The 15,173-nt window shown below is 38.0% G+C and overlaps 2 protein-coding genes across 3 annotated transcripts in view; both read left to right on the top strand.

Moving 5' to 3' along the window:
- LOC306874685 (CD48 antigen-like) overlaps positions 1 to 6,836 on the top strand; it is a 42,659-nt gene extending 35,823 nt beyond the window's left edge. For both annotated transcript variants that reach the window (XM_079424892.1, XM_079424891.1), the window contains exons 3-6: positions 4,448 to 4,708; positions 5,294 to 5,410; positions 5,550 to 5,657; positions 5,965 to 6,836. In XM_079424892.1, coding sequence (XP_079281018.1) covers positions 4,448 to 4,708; positions 5,294 to 5,410; positions 5,550 to 5,657; positions 5,965 to 6,017 — 539 coding nt within the window. In that variant the 3' untranslated portion in view covers positions 6,018 to 6,836. The remainder of the gene's footprint in view (positions 1 to 4,447; positions 4,709 to 5,293; positions 5,411 to 5,549; positions 5,658 to 5,964) is intronic.
- A 3,186-nt stretch (positions 6,837 to 10,022) lies between these two features.
- Positions 10,023 to 14,133, top strand: LOC306875210 (T-lymphocyte surface antigen Ly-9). The gene is made up of 5 exons (XM_079425673.1): positions 10,023 to 10,165; positions 10,248 to 10,580; positions 10,675 to 10,734; positions 12,092 to 12,331; positions 13,933 to 14,133. Exons 1-5 carry the CDS (start codon positions 10,120 to 10,122, stop codon positions 14,079 to 14,081), a joined length of 828 nt encoding a protein of 275 aa, XP_079281799.1. The 5' UTR covers positions 10,023 to 10,119; the 3' UTR covers positions 14,082 to 14,133.
- The last annotated feature ends 1,040 nt before the right edge of the window (positions 14,134 to 15,173 follow it).

Below are 15,173 nucleotides of genomic sequence, written 5' to 3'. Positions count from 1 at the left end.
TTGGTTGAATGGAAAGTCAAGGCCGCAAGGCCTGGCACAAAAACTTAAGGGTTGCTGAGGAGCTCACATCCTCCGCATCCTCTTAGGATCTTAAAGAACCGCAGACTGACTAGGCAGGTCACTGGTGTGAGAGCTTTATCTGATATAGAGGTCACTCCTTTCGGGTGTCAAAGAGCCAATGGTTTCTTGAACTTTTGTGGAAATTTGCATATGTAACTGGATCGGAAGTGGACCTATTAAAGGTCTATAGGACACTAATATGTTGCATAGGTATCAACATACATTGGTGTGAAAAAGTGTTGGCCCCCTTCCTAATTTTTTTTTTTTTTTTTTGCATGTTTGTCACACTTTAATGTTTCAGATCATCAAACAAATTTAAATATTAATCAAAGATAACACAAGTAAACACAACATGCATTTTTTAAATGAAGGGGGGGGGGGGTTATGAAGGGGAAACTAATTCAAAACCCACATGGCCCTGTGTGAAAAAAGTGCTTGCCCCCTAAACCTAATAACTGGTTGGGCAACCCTTAGCAGCAACAACTGCAATCAAGCGTTTGCGATAACTTGCAATGAGTCTGTTACAGCGCTGTGGAGGAGTTAAAACATAACTTATCACACCAGAGTTTCACTAGCCACACCCAGGCCTGATTACTGCCACACCTGTTCACAATCAAGATATCACTTAAATAGGACCTGCCTGACAAAGTGAAGTAGACCAAAAGATCCTCAAAAGCTACACATCATGTTGAGATCCAAAGAAATTCAGGAACAAATGAGAAAAATAGTAATTGAGATCTATCAGTCTGGAAAAGGTTATAAAGCCGTTTCTAAAGCTTTGGGACTCCAGCGAACCACAGTGAGAGCCATTATCCACAAATGGAGAAAACATGGAACAGTGGTGAACCGGAGTAGCCGTCCGACCAAAATTACGCCAAGAGTGCAGCGACGACTCATCCAAGAGGTCACAAAAGACCTCACAACAACATCTAAAGAACTGCAGGCCTCACTTGCCTCAGTTAAGGTCAGTGTTCATGACTCCACTATAATAAAGAGACTGGGCAAAAATGGCCTGCAAGGCAGAGTTCCAAGACGAAAACCGCTGCTGAGCAAAAAGAGCATAAAGGCTCGTCAGTTTTGCCAGAAAACATCTTGATGATCCCCAAGACTTTTGGGAAAATACTCTGTGGACTGACGAGACAAAAGTTTAACTTTTTGGAAGGTGTGTGTCCCATTACATCCGGCGTAAAAGTAACACAGCATTTCAGAAAAAGAACATCATGGTGGTGAAAAATATGGTGGTGGTAGTGTGATGGTCTGGGGCTGTTTTGCTGCTTCAGGACCTGGAAGACTTGCTGTGATAAATGAACCATGAATTCAGCTGTCTACCAAACAATCCTGAAGGACAATGTCCGGCCATCTGTTCGTGACCTCAAGCTGAAGCGAACTTGGGTTCTGCAGCAGGACAATGATCCAAAACACACCAGCAAAGCCACCTCTGAATGGCTGAAGAAAAACAAAATGAAGACTTTGGAGTGGCCTAGTCAAAGTCCTGACCTGAATCCTATTGAGATGCTGTGGCATGACCTTAAAAAGGCGGTTCATGCTCGAAAACCCTCCAATGTGGCTGTGTTACAACAATTCTGCCAAGATGAGTGGGCCAAAATTCTTCCACAGCGCTGTAACAGACTCATTGCAGGTTATTGCTAAACGCTTGATTGCAGTTGTTGCTGCTAAGGGTGACCCAACCAGTTATTAGGTTTAGGGGGCAAGCACTTTTTCACACAGGGCCATGTGGGTTTGGATTTTGTTTTCCCTTCATAATAAAACACTTCATTCAAAAACTGCATGTTGTGTTTACTTGTGTTATCTTTGATTAATATTTAAATTTGTTTGATGATCTGAAACATTAAAGTGTGACAAACATGCAAAAAAAAATTTAAAAAACAGGAAGGGGGCCAACACTTTTTCACACCACTGTATAATATTCACTCTTAATTAGATCATCCGAAGGTGAATTGATAGAGACCAAACATTGTGTAATTGAGGTAATATTAACTAGTGTTCTATAATAAGCATGCATAAAACAGTATACAACACAAAAGAACATATACAAGAACAGTAATAATATACACAATTATTACTTTTGTGTGTTCATTCAAAGAAAGGTTTTTCTATGAATTAATTAGAGAAGAGTCCATTTTTATGGCATAATGTCTTTCCTAAGGTTCAAAGATGGTGAAAGGAAGGACACTCAATATGCCATTAGGTCATAAAGTTTATCTGGTCTGGCTGAAGTGTCCTGGTTGTCATGGTAACCGGGGGCCTGGAGTCATTCACAGACATACTGGCACCCAGTATGTGTATTGGGTGAGGGGTTTGTGATTATTTGTTAATCCAATGACTAATTGATTTGTTAAATCTAATGAACAATTGTGTGTCTGATTGGTCCAAATGCTACAGATCTCTTGATCTGGAAAGCATCTGCTGTCTCCAAACGTCTGACAGACATCTTTCAGAAGTCAGTTTTACATACATTCTAAATCATAAATACCTTAAAGACATCTAATAGACGTCTATTTGACATCTAAAACATCCTATAGACATATTGCAGATGAGCAAACACTCTAAAAAATATGTCTTGCAGACGTCAAATAGACATCTCCGAGATGTACGTGTGCTATCAGGGTAGGGTATATTATTCTACAATACACTACAGTTTGCTGTAGTAAAAACTAAAGTATACTACAGTATTTATTACAGTTTATCAGTTCACTATAGTTAATACTACAGTATGCTGTAGCATTCATTAACAAAGTGTTGTAAATACTATAATATATACAGTGTAATACATATTACTCTAGTGGTTAAATGCACACTATAGTATTTACTATCAATGACTATAGAGTTTTTTTTTAATCTGGCGAATCAGGGCTTTTTTTCTCTGAGGATGCAATGGAGGTTGTGCCTCCTTAAAATATGGATGAGAAAATAATCAACAGAGTAAGATGGTGCTCGCTCTGAAATAGCTTGTGTTGTTTGATACTGTTAATCTAGAAACAAACTGTGGTTTAGACACTATTTTAATTTCAAATTGTGTTATATTTGTTTAGTTTTTGCTCTGCTGATTATTCTATTCAATTCTATTCTGATTATTTTATTCAATCTCTGAGAGAAAACAGTGAGATGAAGCCAAAAGAGATTCTCTTTCAGTTTCATCTCACTGTTTTCTCACAGCGATCCTAAAGCATAGTTTACACTGTTCTGAAAATCCACGTGAGACGAGGCAGTGCTTCCACATCATGATTGAGCTGATTGTATTGTCAAGGAGAAAATGCCCGACTAGTCTGTTTGGAAATGCTTGAAAATAATCTTGTGTCAAAACAGTAAAAAAAAAGAAATATGAGAAAACTATCAAACATTTAAACTCAAAGTGAACTACAACTGTTAATAACTAATAACACAAAACATGTTTTCTCATAGACCAGGGTTGTGTTTTCCGTTCAACAACATAACTTGCTGCTTAACCACCATAAAACAATGAATTTCTTGAGAAATTAATTAGCTAGTCATGAAACCAGTAACTTTGTCGTACATCCGTCGGTCAAACTGCATTGGTTCAACAATATAGAGTTGCTGATAATAATTCAAGCAGGTTGTGGGGTAAAATCTTCTACTTATTTGAGGAGAGGAGATGTGATTTCTTCTCAGAGACCCGAGCCTGGATCACCTCGCTCAGATCTCTTTTCAGTCTCTCCACCTCAGCATGAATATCAGGAAGACTCAGAGGCTGGGTGGTTATGGCCAGATAGGAATTGCTCGTCTAATCTGCCCCCAGCAATTTCCGTTCTCTCGAGCTTCCAAGAAAGATCTAACCTGCCCATGACCCATAACCCCCAAAAGTCCTCCTATGGGGCAGGCATGGCTGCAGCAGATCCCAAACCATGGGGTGCAGGCTCCTGTCCTAATTCACTTGAGAAAAGGGACAAGCGCCATCAGAGATTTTTCATTGAAAAGCTCTTGCAATGTGTACATTGTGACCCCTCCAGGACAGAACATGCACGATCCTCACCTAAACAGAAGACACTCAAGTCATGTGTATGGTTTCCATTATGCTTCTAATCACAGGATAAGTGCTGTAGATCCAAACACACAAGTTTACGATGCTTTTGCATTTCATTAGAGCTTTGGTTCCATTGATATCAAGGGAATTTGACTAACAATGCTTTTGGGAAACAACCCTGGTCAATTAGTTGTTTGATAATTGGCCATTTATATAATATCATAACAGTGAATAACTAACCATTTTAGTGTCAAATATTTTTAGTCAGCCACAATTCATTATTAAACCCTTCATTCAGATTCACTGCTGCATAGACATACATTTCTGCCTGTATTTTGATGCTCCTGTCAGTGATATTTCAATTTTATTTTCTTGTGTTTCCAGCTCCTCTGACCATTCCCACCATTGTCCCTGAACAATCATCATGCCCAAAATGCCTCATGCAGTGCTCGGTGGTGAATGTGACTCTCTCCTGGTACAAAGGAAACAGTTCATTCTCCTCCATCAGTGTCTCTGATCTGAGCAGCGGTGTCTCTGTACTTCTGACGGTGAATGATCAGCATTTCTACAGCTGTGTGATGAACGATTCGATCAGAAACAAGACCACACAACTCAACATCACTGAACCCTGTCAGCACTGTCCAGGTATGATTATTACAGAGGCCATCAATTATTACCTGCAAATTATTGCAAATTCAGGGAATTTCTTAGAGATTGTTCACACAAAAATAACAATTGTCATCAGTTACTCACCCTCATGTCAAATGAAGATATGTTTAATTAAATTTCGGTCCCTCCATTGAAAATTCATTCCACCAAAACATTATGAATCAAGAAGATTTATTCAAGTCGACTGAAGAGACAAGATCACTTTATACAATCAACAGATTTAAAGTACTGTAGGCACAAACATAGCTCAACACACATATGTAGAGCACAACAAATATGGTAAACAATCTTCATTTGAGTTTCAATAATGAACGAAAGTGGATTTGGAGCAACATGATTTTCATTGAAGCCGCTGCAGCAAAAATGTAGTTTAAATGTAAGAATCATATAAACAATGGAAAATGTAAAACTAGTTAATTTAAAATACAACAATTAGACCCAATAAAAAGTAGAATATAATTATACTTATAAAATTACCATTAGCACTTAATCTTCTAAATCGGATTCTGCTGTTAGTGTTGCTGTTCGTTTCTAAAGACTGTCTCTGTTTGTCCATCACAGAAGCAGGTTTGCATCCAGCAGTGAAATGGGTTCTGGTGGGGCTGGGGCTTGTACTCTGTGCAGCAGCTGTTATGATTTACTGTTGCTGCAAGAAATGTAGACCAGCAGGACGAAATGGCAAGTATTACCTACAGCTAATACTGCACTGCTAATAATATTGTGTAAAATTTAAAAACCCTGAGCTGGACACATTACCTTATCTCTAACTTACCGTAAAAGCAAAATAATAAAACAAAATCCAATACTGTGTTCATAGGATGTTTCTGGAATCAGTACAGCCAGAGACCCCTGGTCTTCCAGTGCCAGTGCTGTGAGGCAGGATGCTACGGTAGGCCTAGCAGAGACAGGGAGGAGTGTGACAGAGGTAGGAAAAAAAAAACAGTGACACATAAGGAGTTTGTAATGAACTGCTAATATTATTTCACCAGCTGTACACAAATGTAAGTAGTGAATGCGGTGTCTGTGGGTGTGGTAATGTGGGCTGGTGTGGCTACAGAGCCACAGCTGAATTTTTGTCCGCCCCTGGTTATCGGTTCTTTTCAATATCTCGCCTTTAAACCCCACGTTAGTCTAAAACAAGGAGGTTAATGGTGAATAAACAACATCCTCCTAGCTTTATAGAAGAAGAGAGCACCTATATTTGGTCTAATGGTCGAATGCTGTGATTGCAGGGGTTGATGTGAAGAGAGAAACCGTCTCCATGATCAACAGCCGCTCAGAATGAGGAGAGTCCCGCCGGGATTGATGAAGAACTTCAGCCAAACTCTGACACTTGTGTGAACATTCACAAAATAAATAAATAGTGTCTGTGATGATCGTGCAGGGTTTTCCTCAGCGCTGACTCAATGATCCACTTTCCAAAATGGTTTCATTGAAGACACCTGTTGCCAGTGGTGTAATAATACTTTGTTACAGTACTTAAGTATTTTTTGGGAGTATCTGTACTGGGAGTATCAGAAGTCAGAAGAACACTGCAGGAAAGCAGGTTTGACGAATCAGTGGTCTGGCGCTTGCAAGTAAGACTCCTAAACACCTTTGCTCATGTGCAAACAAGTGCGCGCACAACCACGGATGATTCATTTTCCACTCGAGTCAAGTCGATATACAGTATATCTTCTGTGATAATATGGTAACTGTAAGTGTTGTTGTAAGTGTTGTAACTTAATCTATATCACGCAAATGGTACCGGGTAATTCTACAGAAACGTCCACTTTTCTGTCCCTAGACTTTACAGAAATATTACAATTGAAATACACATTAGGGTTAAAATTTTTTATATATTTTAAAATTAAACAATGTTATTTGAACAATTACACCTTCCTGAGCCTTTTTTTTTATTATTATTAATTATATAGATTTCCAAGTACCACAAAACTGCTTGTCCCAATAGCCATGTACAGTGGGAAAGTGCTTTATTCTGAGGTCAAAAATGTGTCATGGATTCATTCCACATTACACCTGTTACATTGTATAGTTTTTCTTTCTTTAATAAACATATGTCTGTATATGTTGTGTGTGCATGTATAAAAATCTTTCTGGTCACAAATATGTCTCTTTTCTATGAACTCTTTTCTCTTTTCTTTTCTATGGGTTCGTTTCTGTCCTTTAGAGGATCAAGTGCCAATGACTTTGCTTCCATTAGAGAGTAATATGGTAATACAATGACTTTGATCGTTTATTGTGAAATCAAATAATTAAAGATTTATATTTGTTGATTTATAGACTATAAGGTTGATCTTCAGGTAGCAGACAGAAACGGAGAAAATCTTTCTATAGTTACGTCCTGAGATGTATTTTTGATTGTTTTATGTGTCTTGTGGCGCGTTTTCTTTTGTCATTGTTTTTCTCTTTTTCATGTCTACTGCTATCACTGTCATGAAGGTGATTGGATACACCTGTTGCTGATTTGCTACCTATTCAATTCAGCTCCACTGATTGGCTGCACTCAGGAGGAAGCCAGCATATAAAGCCAGCATTGTCTCACAGTAAACTGAGAGGGATGCAGATTGTAAACGGTCATGTGGACTTGTGGTCTCTGGCTCGAGACAGCGTTATTGTGTTTTGGTGCTGCTGTGGATTTAGTTGGAGATTTTTACATTTGTTTATAGTTTAAGTGTTTTGTAAGAACTTGTAGGGAGGTGTGTGACTTTTTCTTTAACTACTTTTCTCCTGGTTATCTGGCTAGTCAAGGAGACAGGGAAGGGAAGCTCATTTTGTTTATTTGTTTTTGGTATAGGTAAGTTATGGTTAAAACGGAGTTAGAAATCTTTGTTTATGTTGGCCTTTTGCCCCCTCCTGAAGTTTGTTTTTCTTTTTCTTATTCTTATTTAAAGTACTTAAAAGGTCTTTTGTTTGGAGGTGTGTTATTGGGGCGATGAGAGGTCCCTGTGCTTTCTCTCTCCAAAAATGTGTTACTGCATGCCCTTTACCTTTAGACTAAAAGAGGGCTGGCATGTAACACCTTTTAAGACACAAAATGAGCAAACTGGTTACAGCTCTCATAACTGGTTTCTAGCTGCCACCACTGCTACTGCCATAAATTAATGTTTCTATTGATAATAGCATCATAATTATTTACATCGATTATTATCCTTTTCAGCCTGAATGGTCCCTAATGTCTTGCAAATGGTGAGTGGATAAGTTATGAAGACAATATGCATGTGTGAATTATGCTGACATCTTCTGGTCAGTCTAGCAGGATGAAACGGCACATATTCTTCTCTAAGACTGGTACAGTACATCCATGACTAATAAGATGACTGAGTAATCATCTGAGAACAATCCTGTTCTTTCAACATGTTTTTATAGGGTTATATTCAATTATACAACATTGTTGCAATGAAAACATCTCTGTAGTTGCATAAAATAACATGTCTATTTTAAACAACTTTACAGATCAAATAATACACACATTTTAACAGAAGGAAGGTTGTTTAGCTAATTTTCAAACAAATTTTCTCAACTCACAACTTTCAAAATCATCCACTGAATCCGCACTTTACTTCTATCCCTTACAGCCTCGTTTTCATTCCTGTCAAATATTAAATTTAGTGGTTTACCCTGTCAAAGGTCTATAATGACATAATATACTAAAAAATATATAATATAAATGACCACATTTATTATCTATCTGTGAGTAACATGTGTATTATTAATATTAATTTAGGACTAATTGTGAAATCACCGCTTGAAAAAAATTATTGCCTATATATTTAGGAGTAAAATCTCTTTCCAAATTTTTTCTACATCTGACCTGACTTTTTTTAGGGTTCTGTCATTTATAACTACCTTTGTCCCATTACGGCTCATTATTTTTGCCAAATTGTTTGAAACTTCACACACAATCAAATGCTTTTTCACCATCTGAAAAGAAGTGAGTCATTAAAAACATTAAAACAACTTTAACTTTGTGTTTTATCTGGGAATTTTGAATCAATTATTATAGCACAAGTGAAAGTCAACAAGACTCTTCTTTTTCAGTGTACTGTACTCCACACATCCCAAACATAAGTAGATGTTGACTTGTGCAGTTATAATTGGAGCATTGCTGCCTGTCAGTATAAGATTGCTAATAGACATAGGCATCTTTCCTGACCTCTGGTTGTTTTATGGATCTCATCTTTCAAACTGGCATTCAATAATGTACCCAAATGCCTGATTTCCACAACAACCTATTCTTCATCACTGCCCTCACCCATTACTTCTCTCCTCCTTGGTCCTCAACAACTTATTTTATTACTACAACCTGATTTTCGATAGCCTACAAATTGTATTTTTAGCTCTAAACTGAGTGATAAATGTCTAATGCAGTGTAATATGAAAATAAATACGTTGGCGCCTCAACTACTGAGAGCCTTCATCTGATCAATTTTTTAAGTCAGCATAGTTGTGTCATTTGCTGCCTGATTTCCCACAATCCTGTGCTTTCAATTCTGTGACATTTGAGCTAAAACATAAAATGGTGTCTAAATGTGGTCAGTTTTTGTGTAGATATAGGTTTTCCACTTATGATGCTTTTCTAGCAAGAAACTAGTATTGTAGTAATTATAAATATTAAGCAGATGCATTTTCATGATTTGACCAGTAGATGGCAGCGGAAAGTCAGTCACAATCAGGACATTAGGAGGTAATCAGACACATCAGAATTGTTTATAACAATTGTCTGTAACCGCCACCAGAGGTCTCACTCACCTGAACACCTGAGGTGATGCTTTTCAAGTGTTTCTCATCAGCATAATTACATTGGCCTGTATAAACTCTGATATATACAGTCACTGTATGAAACAATAACACCTTTTTAGGACAAACTGGGTAAATCCTATACACTTAAAGAGATAATTTTCTCATAAATGACAATTCATTACTTGTTGCTAAAGCACCTAAACAACGATATAACCGTGTGGTGATGATGACTCTGAGCAGAAGAATATCACAGACGGGTGGATTTGTGTGATTTTGAGTGTAAAGAGGTGAACTTTATCACCCTGATTTTAACTTCTCACATTTCTATGACAATCAGCTTTTCTGAGTGAAACATGAATGTATAAAATATTTGCCTGCGTGTATATATAGGCCTATTGCTGTTAAAGCTGGTCATGTACACCAGCAGATAAACTCTGTGACCAGCAGCTCAATCTCATTTTTATTTAGATCATGTAAGTGTAAACTAAAGGGATGTGGTTTGTGGGCAGGTGCTGGTGCTGGTGCGTGACAGAGCTGTGTGAAGGGCACTTCACATAAAAACCATCAGACCTTATTGACATGCGATCAAAAGGTTGTGCTTTAAAAATGGACAGGAAGTAAACGGTTAAGTATACTTAAGAAAAATGCTTGTCAGTGAACAGTTTGCTTCGATTCTGCTCATTGTATGTGGTAAGTCAGACTTCTGTTTGTCTTCTATTTGTCTTTGCTGTTTCTTGTTAAAAGAAAGCTTCATGCCGCTCTTGTTCTCCAGGTGCGTTTGGTGTGGAGACAGATGAAATCAAGATAATATCAGTGATGACGGGAGATTCTGTAGTATTACACACTGGTGTCCGTGAGATTAACAGAGAAAAGCAGATTCTGTGGCTGTTCGGACCTGAGAAAGCAGACACTCTCATTGCTGAAATCTACAAGCTGAGCATCTCTATATATGACAGTTATGAGGGAATTAAAGACAGACTGCAGATGGACCAGCAGACGGGATCTCTCACCGTCAGAAACATCACAACCAGTCACTCTGGACTCTATACAGCACAGATTATGAACGCAATGACCACATTTAAAAGATTCAGTGTTATGGTTTATGGTGAGTTACACTATCAGTTTGATCTTTCCTCTTACATACTGAAAAAAAAAAAATGTTTTTGAGAAAGAATATATATTTTCCTGTTATTTTAAAGCACCTGTCTCATTGCCAGTCATTGAGAGCAGCTCACAGGTCAGCGAGTGTCAGATATCTGGTGAGTAATACATGAAAATAAACCAGCTATTGTTGCAATAGTTTACTACCATACTATGCATGCTACAGAAAATGTAGCAAGCAGTAACCACAGAAACCACACATGATATTGTGCACAAAAGTTTTATTAACTTAAACGGTGACACATAACTAGTACACACAATCATATACACACACTCACACACATACATGGGAACAAGGGGAAGTAAAAGTGAAACTGTTATAGAAATAAGGGGAATAAGCTGTGAGAAGAGTTCCATCAGAAACCATCAGCGCCTTTGTAACAAAGAGAACACGGCTTATGCCAAACCTCTGTTTAGTTAAGGCAAATGTGCAATACTTGCATTGCTTTGGCCGATGGAGATTTATCTCCCAGTTGGGAAGCTGCAACATTTCTTGTTGTAAATTTGACAAAAACAGTTTTCCATGATCGAAGTATGGCACAGAGAAAAGGGAAAATAGAAAGATGCTAAGATTAAAATGACTGCACAACATCCCAGTAGATACAGACCATGACTGTAACTCACCATTAAAGGAAAGAAGAAGAAAAATGTAGCATCGGTCTGCATTTCAGAGGCTGCATCCTTCGAAGGCTGTGAGGGTCAAACTGAGAGTTGTGAAATGGGACATTATAACAGATGAGTTCAAGTTCATTTTATTTGAACAGCCACTCGGCTGACCAAAGTGCTTTACATGAGAGATAATTATGAGAAATAATGTTGTGTTTGGGCTCATTTGAATCGAGAACACCTGCTCTAAATAAATATCTGTGATCTACTGTGGTTGACTAAAGTTTGGTGAAGCTACAAACCAAACTGCGACAAAAAAGATGCATGTGTATGTTTATATGTACTTGCTATTCTTTGATCAAAAGTCCCTGGATGGTCTACTATTTCCGGTAGATTTCCCAAGTGTGGATCCGTTCACACTCCAACGACTGATATTGTCCACAACCCTCTGCACTTTGGAGAAACTAAAACACGAATAAAAAGAGCTACAAGCATGGTGAGAATGACAATTAAACAGAGATGCCCTGAAAGAGGTTTAAGACTCAAAAGACAAAACATCTACTTTTAGTGTGTTGTATAAATCTGTGAATTGGGACACAACAAATGTCTTTATGTACTCACCTTGTGCACAAGTTAACTCGGGACTGAACTCTTCACAGGTTTTAAGCCAAAGTAAGCAAGGTTTAGGGTTTATATGATGGTAAGTTAATCAGGAACATGACCCAGATTGAACGGCAGGGTATGTTTGGTAGCATGATGACTGCAAGTCATTTTCAGACTCAAAGTCAACCTCTTTTCTTCATTTCTCACTAGTGTTGCAGAAATGTGCAGCTGCTTGTTTTGTTCCAGATGGAGGTTTTTCTTCTGCAGTGATGTGTTCAGCTGAGAATGGACCAGGAGTCTCTCTGTCATGGTATAAAGGGAGAGAAAGACTGAATCAGACCAGCAGCCCTGACCTCAGCGTCACTCTGTCTCTCCAGCTGGAGATAAAAGACAGAAATAATGATGTGTATCATTGTGTGGCTGCTAATCCAGTCAGCAACAAGACGACACGATTCAGCTTTCAGGAACACTCTCCACAAAACACAGGTTAAGTTCAATACCACACATCTCTTAGTGGAATTCACATTTTGTGTTCACCAACAAAAATAATGAATAACTTTTAATTATACAGATATGAATGCAATTTAAAGGGTTTCTCCACCCCAAAATGAAAATTCTGTCATTAATTACTCACCCTCATGTCGTTGTGTTCTTCGAAACACAAATGAAGATTATTTTTGATGGAATCTGAGAGCTCTCTGACCCTCCCATAGACAGCAATGGAATTAACACGATCAACGTCCAGAAATGTAGTAAGGTGATCGGTAAAATAATCCACGTGACATTAGGGGTTCAACCGTAATTTTACGAAGCTATGAGATTACTTTTTGTGCACAAAGAAAACAAAAATAACGACTTTATTCAAAAATTCATCTCCTCCACATCACCGTAGTGCCATTTTGGAGAGTATCCACAGAACGTAAGCAGTATGCTGTTCTGTGTCAGCTGCACCACACGGATACGTTTGTTTATTTACACTTTGATTTGAACAAAAACAACGTATCCGTGTGGTGCATAAAATTACGGTTGAACCACTGATGTCATGTGGATTATTTTACCAATGTCCTTTTCATGTGTTAGAAGTAAGAAAAATGTGACTATATCTGAAAGACTTGACAAGGGTCAAACGGTGATGGCTAGATGACTGGGTCAGAGCACCTCAAGTGTTCCCAGTAAGAAGGATAACTGGTGAATCAGCATAAGGGTCACTGGAGTCCAAAAGCTCATTGATGCATGTGGGGACTGAAGACTAACCCGTCTGATCCAATCACACAGAAGAGCTACCGGAGCTCAAACTGCTGGAAAACGTAATTCTGGCCATGATATAAAGGTGTCAGAACTCACTGTATATCACAGTTTACTGGATATCACAGCAAACTGGTCAGAGTCTCGTGATGATCCCTGTTTACTGCTGAAAGTGGATACAATGGGCATGTGAGTGTCAGAACTGGACCATGGAGCAATGGAAGAACATTACCTCACGAATCACATTTTCTTTTAGATCAGATGGATGGTGCATGTAGGTGCGTGTGAATCATTTATCTGGGAAGAGATGGCAGCAGATGCTCCATGTGAAGAGAGTGGAGGCAGTGTTGTGCTCTGGACAATATTTTGCTGGGAAACCTTGAATCCTGAGATTCATGTGGATGTTACTTTGCCTAAAGACTGCTGCAGACCATATTCACCTCTTCATAGCAGTGGTGTCCTGATGGCATTGGCCTCTTTCAGCAGGATCATCCTGACACACTGAAAAAGTTGTTCAAGAACAGCTTGAGGAACATGGCAAAGGTTCAAGACTGCGCATCTATGTAATGGATCTGATCTTTGAAGGCCCCATCTAACAACTTGCAGGACTTAAATGATCTACTGCTAATGTGCCAGACACTATAGGGCATGTTCAGAGGTATTATGGAGCACAAGGAAGACCTTTACAATATTAGGCAGGTGTTTTAATGATGTGACTGATCAGTGTAAACTACTGTGAGTCACTGTTCTTTGTTTGAGTTCAGAAACTAGAAAGGCATTTGTACTATTTTGTGTTTTAACCCCTTCATTCAGCAGAGCCAGTAACATTTTTGTTTCCACAGATTCCAGTCACTCCTGTGGTTTTACTGAAGCTGTGATCCGATTGGTCATCTCTGCTCTGGTGGGCGTGGCTACTGTTGCTATGCTATTTTATGATATCAGATCTGGAAAGAAATCAAAGACAGTCCCTAAAAGACCCAGTGAAATGTAAAATAAATGAATATCTCACAATAATAAATAAAGACACAGGCAATAACTTCTAGACAAAAAGATTGAATCCCATTTTTGATGATAATATAGCACAACAAGAGATTTATACAATATTTTTTGTAAGCTTGTTATTTTTGACCGGAAACACCACAAGTGTTCTTTTGCACAGTTTTTTTTTTTTTTTTTTTTACAAGAAATAAGCATATTTTGGTTTAACATTAGAGCATGCTACTGTGAAAAACTGTGCAAAACACTTTTTTCATATATTATTTAATATTGGCAAAATTATACACAAATAATGCTTTTTTCACTCAAAAACTAAGATCAGATTAATGAGGCCTACGATAAATCCGTTCCAAATATCACCTGTTATAAATACAAACCCCTAATTAAAAGAAAACTAGTTGAGAAAAAGATTCAATCCCATGTTTGTTGGTAATATAGCATAACGAGATTTACTATTATTTTTTACTATTTTTTCTAGGCCTGTCAATTTTGACCGGGAACACCAGTGTTATAGGGATTTGAACATAACGCAAGGGTTAAACGATCAATAATGAACACACATGATCAGCAGATTTATTTTATTTATTTATTGATTTATTTCGTTAAGTAGTAATTTAAAGCTTTCTATAGATATATGTATCATGTCTGTGAGGCGTATTCGGTGACTCTCGGTTCATTTTTGTGAAGCGCTCCTGTTCAAGCGCTCCTGTAGCGCACATTTATCTAGGTTTGACGTTTAAACATTGTTATATACTTGAACTGTTTTAGTATATCTATAGAGTTTATTTTAGGCAAGTCGTGATGATCTGAGAAGGCTAAATTGATCAAACGTGGCTATGATCAGACTGCTGGTCTGACGCTGGCCGCTCGGTCGTTACTTTAAAAAAGAAAAAAACGTATTTAATGAACAAAAAATGCTCCAAACGTTTTTCTAAATTAACTTAATAAAAAAACGAAACGAAATATAATCACTTTGCCATTACATACAAAACTGAACTATTTTAATAGCTGAAACAGTATAATCTGATTTGGGAGAAGCTCGGGTCGGACTCGGGCTGGTAATTCTGTTAAACTCTCGGACTCGGGC

Source organism: Barbus barbus, assembly GCF_936440315.1.
Source record: "Barbus barbus genome assembly, chromosome: 9".
Taxonomy (NCBI): Eukaryota; Metazoa; Chordata; class Actinopteri; order Cypriniformes; family Cyprinidae; genus Barbus; species Barbus barbus.
Note: the sequence above shows the minus strand (reverse complement) of the source record. Positions and strands in the feature narration are given on the sequence as shown.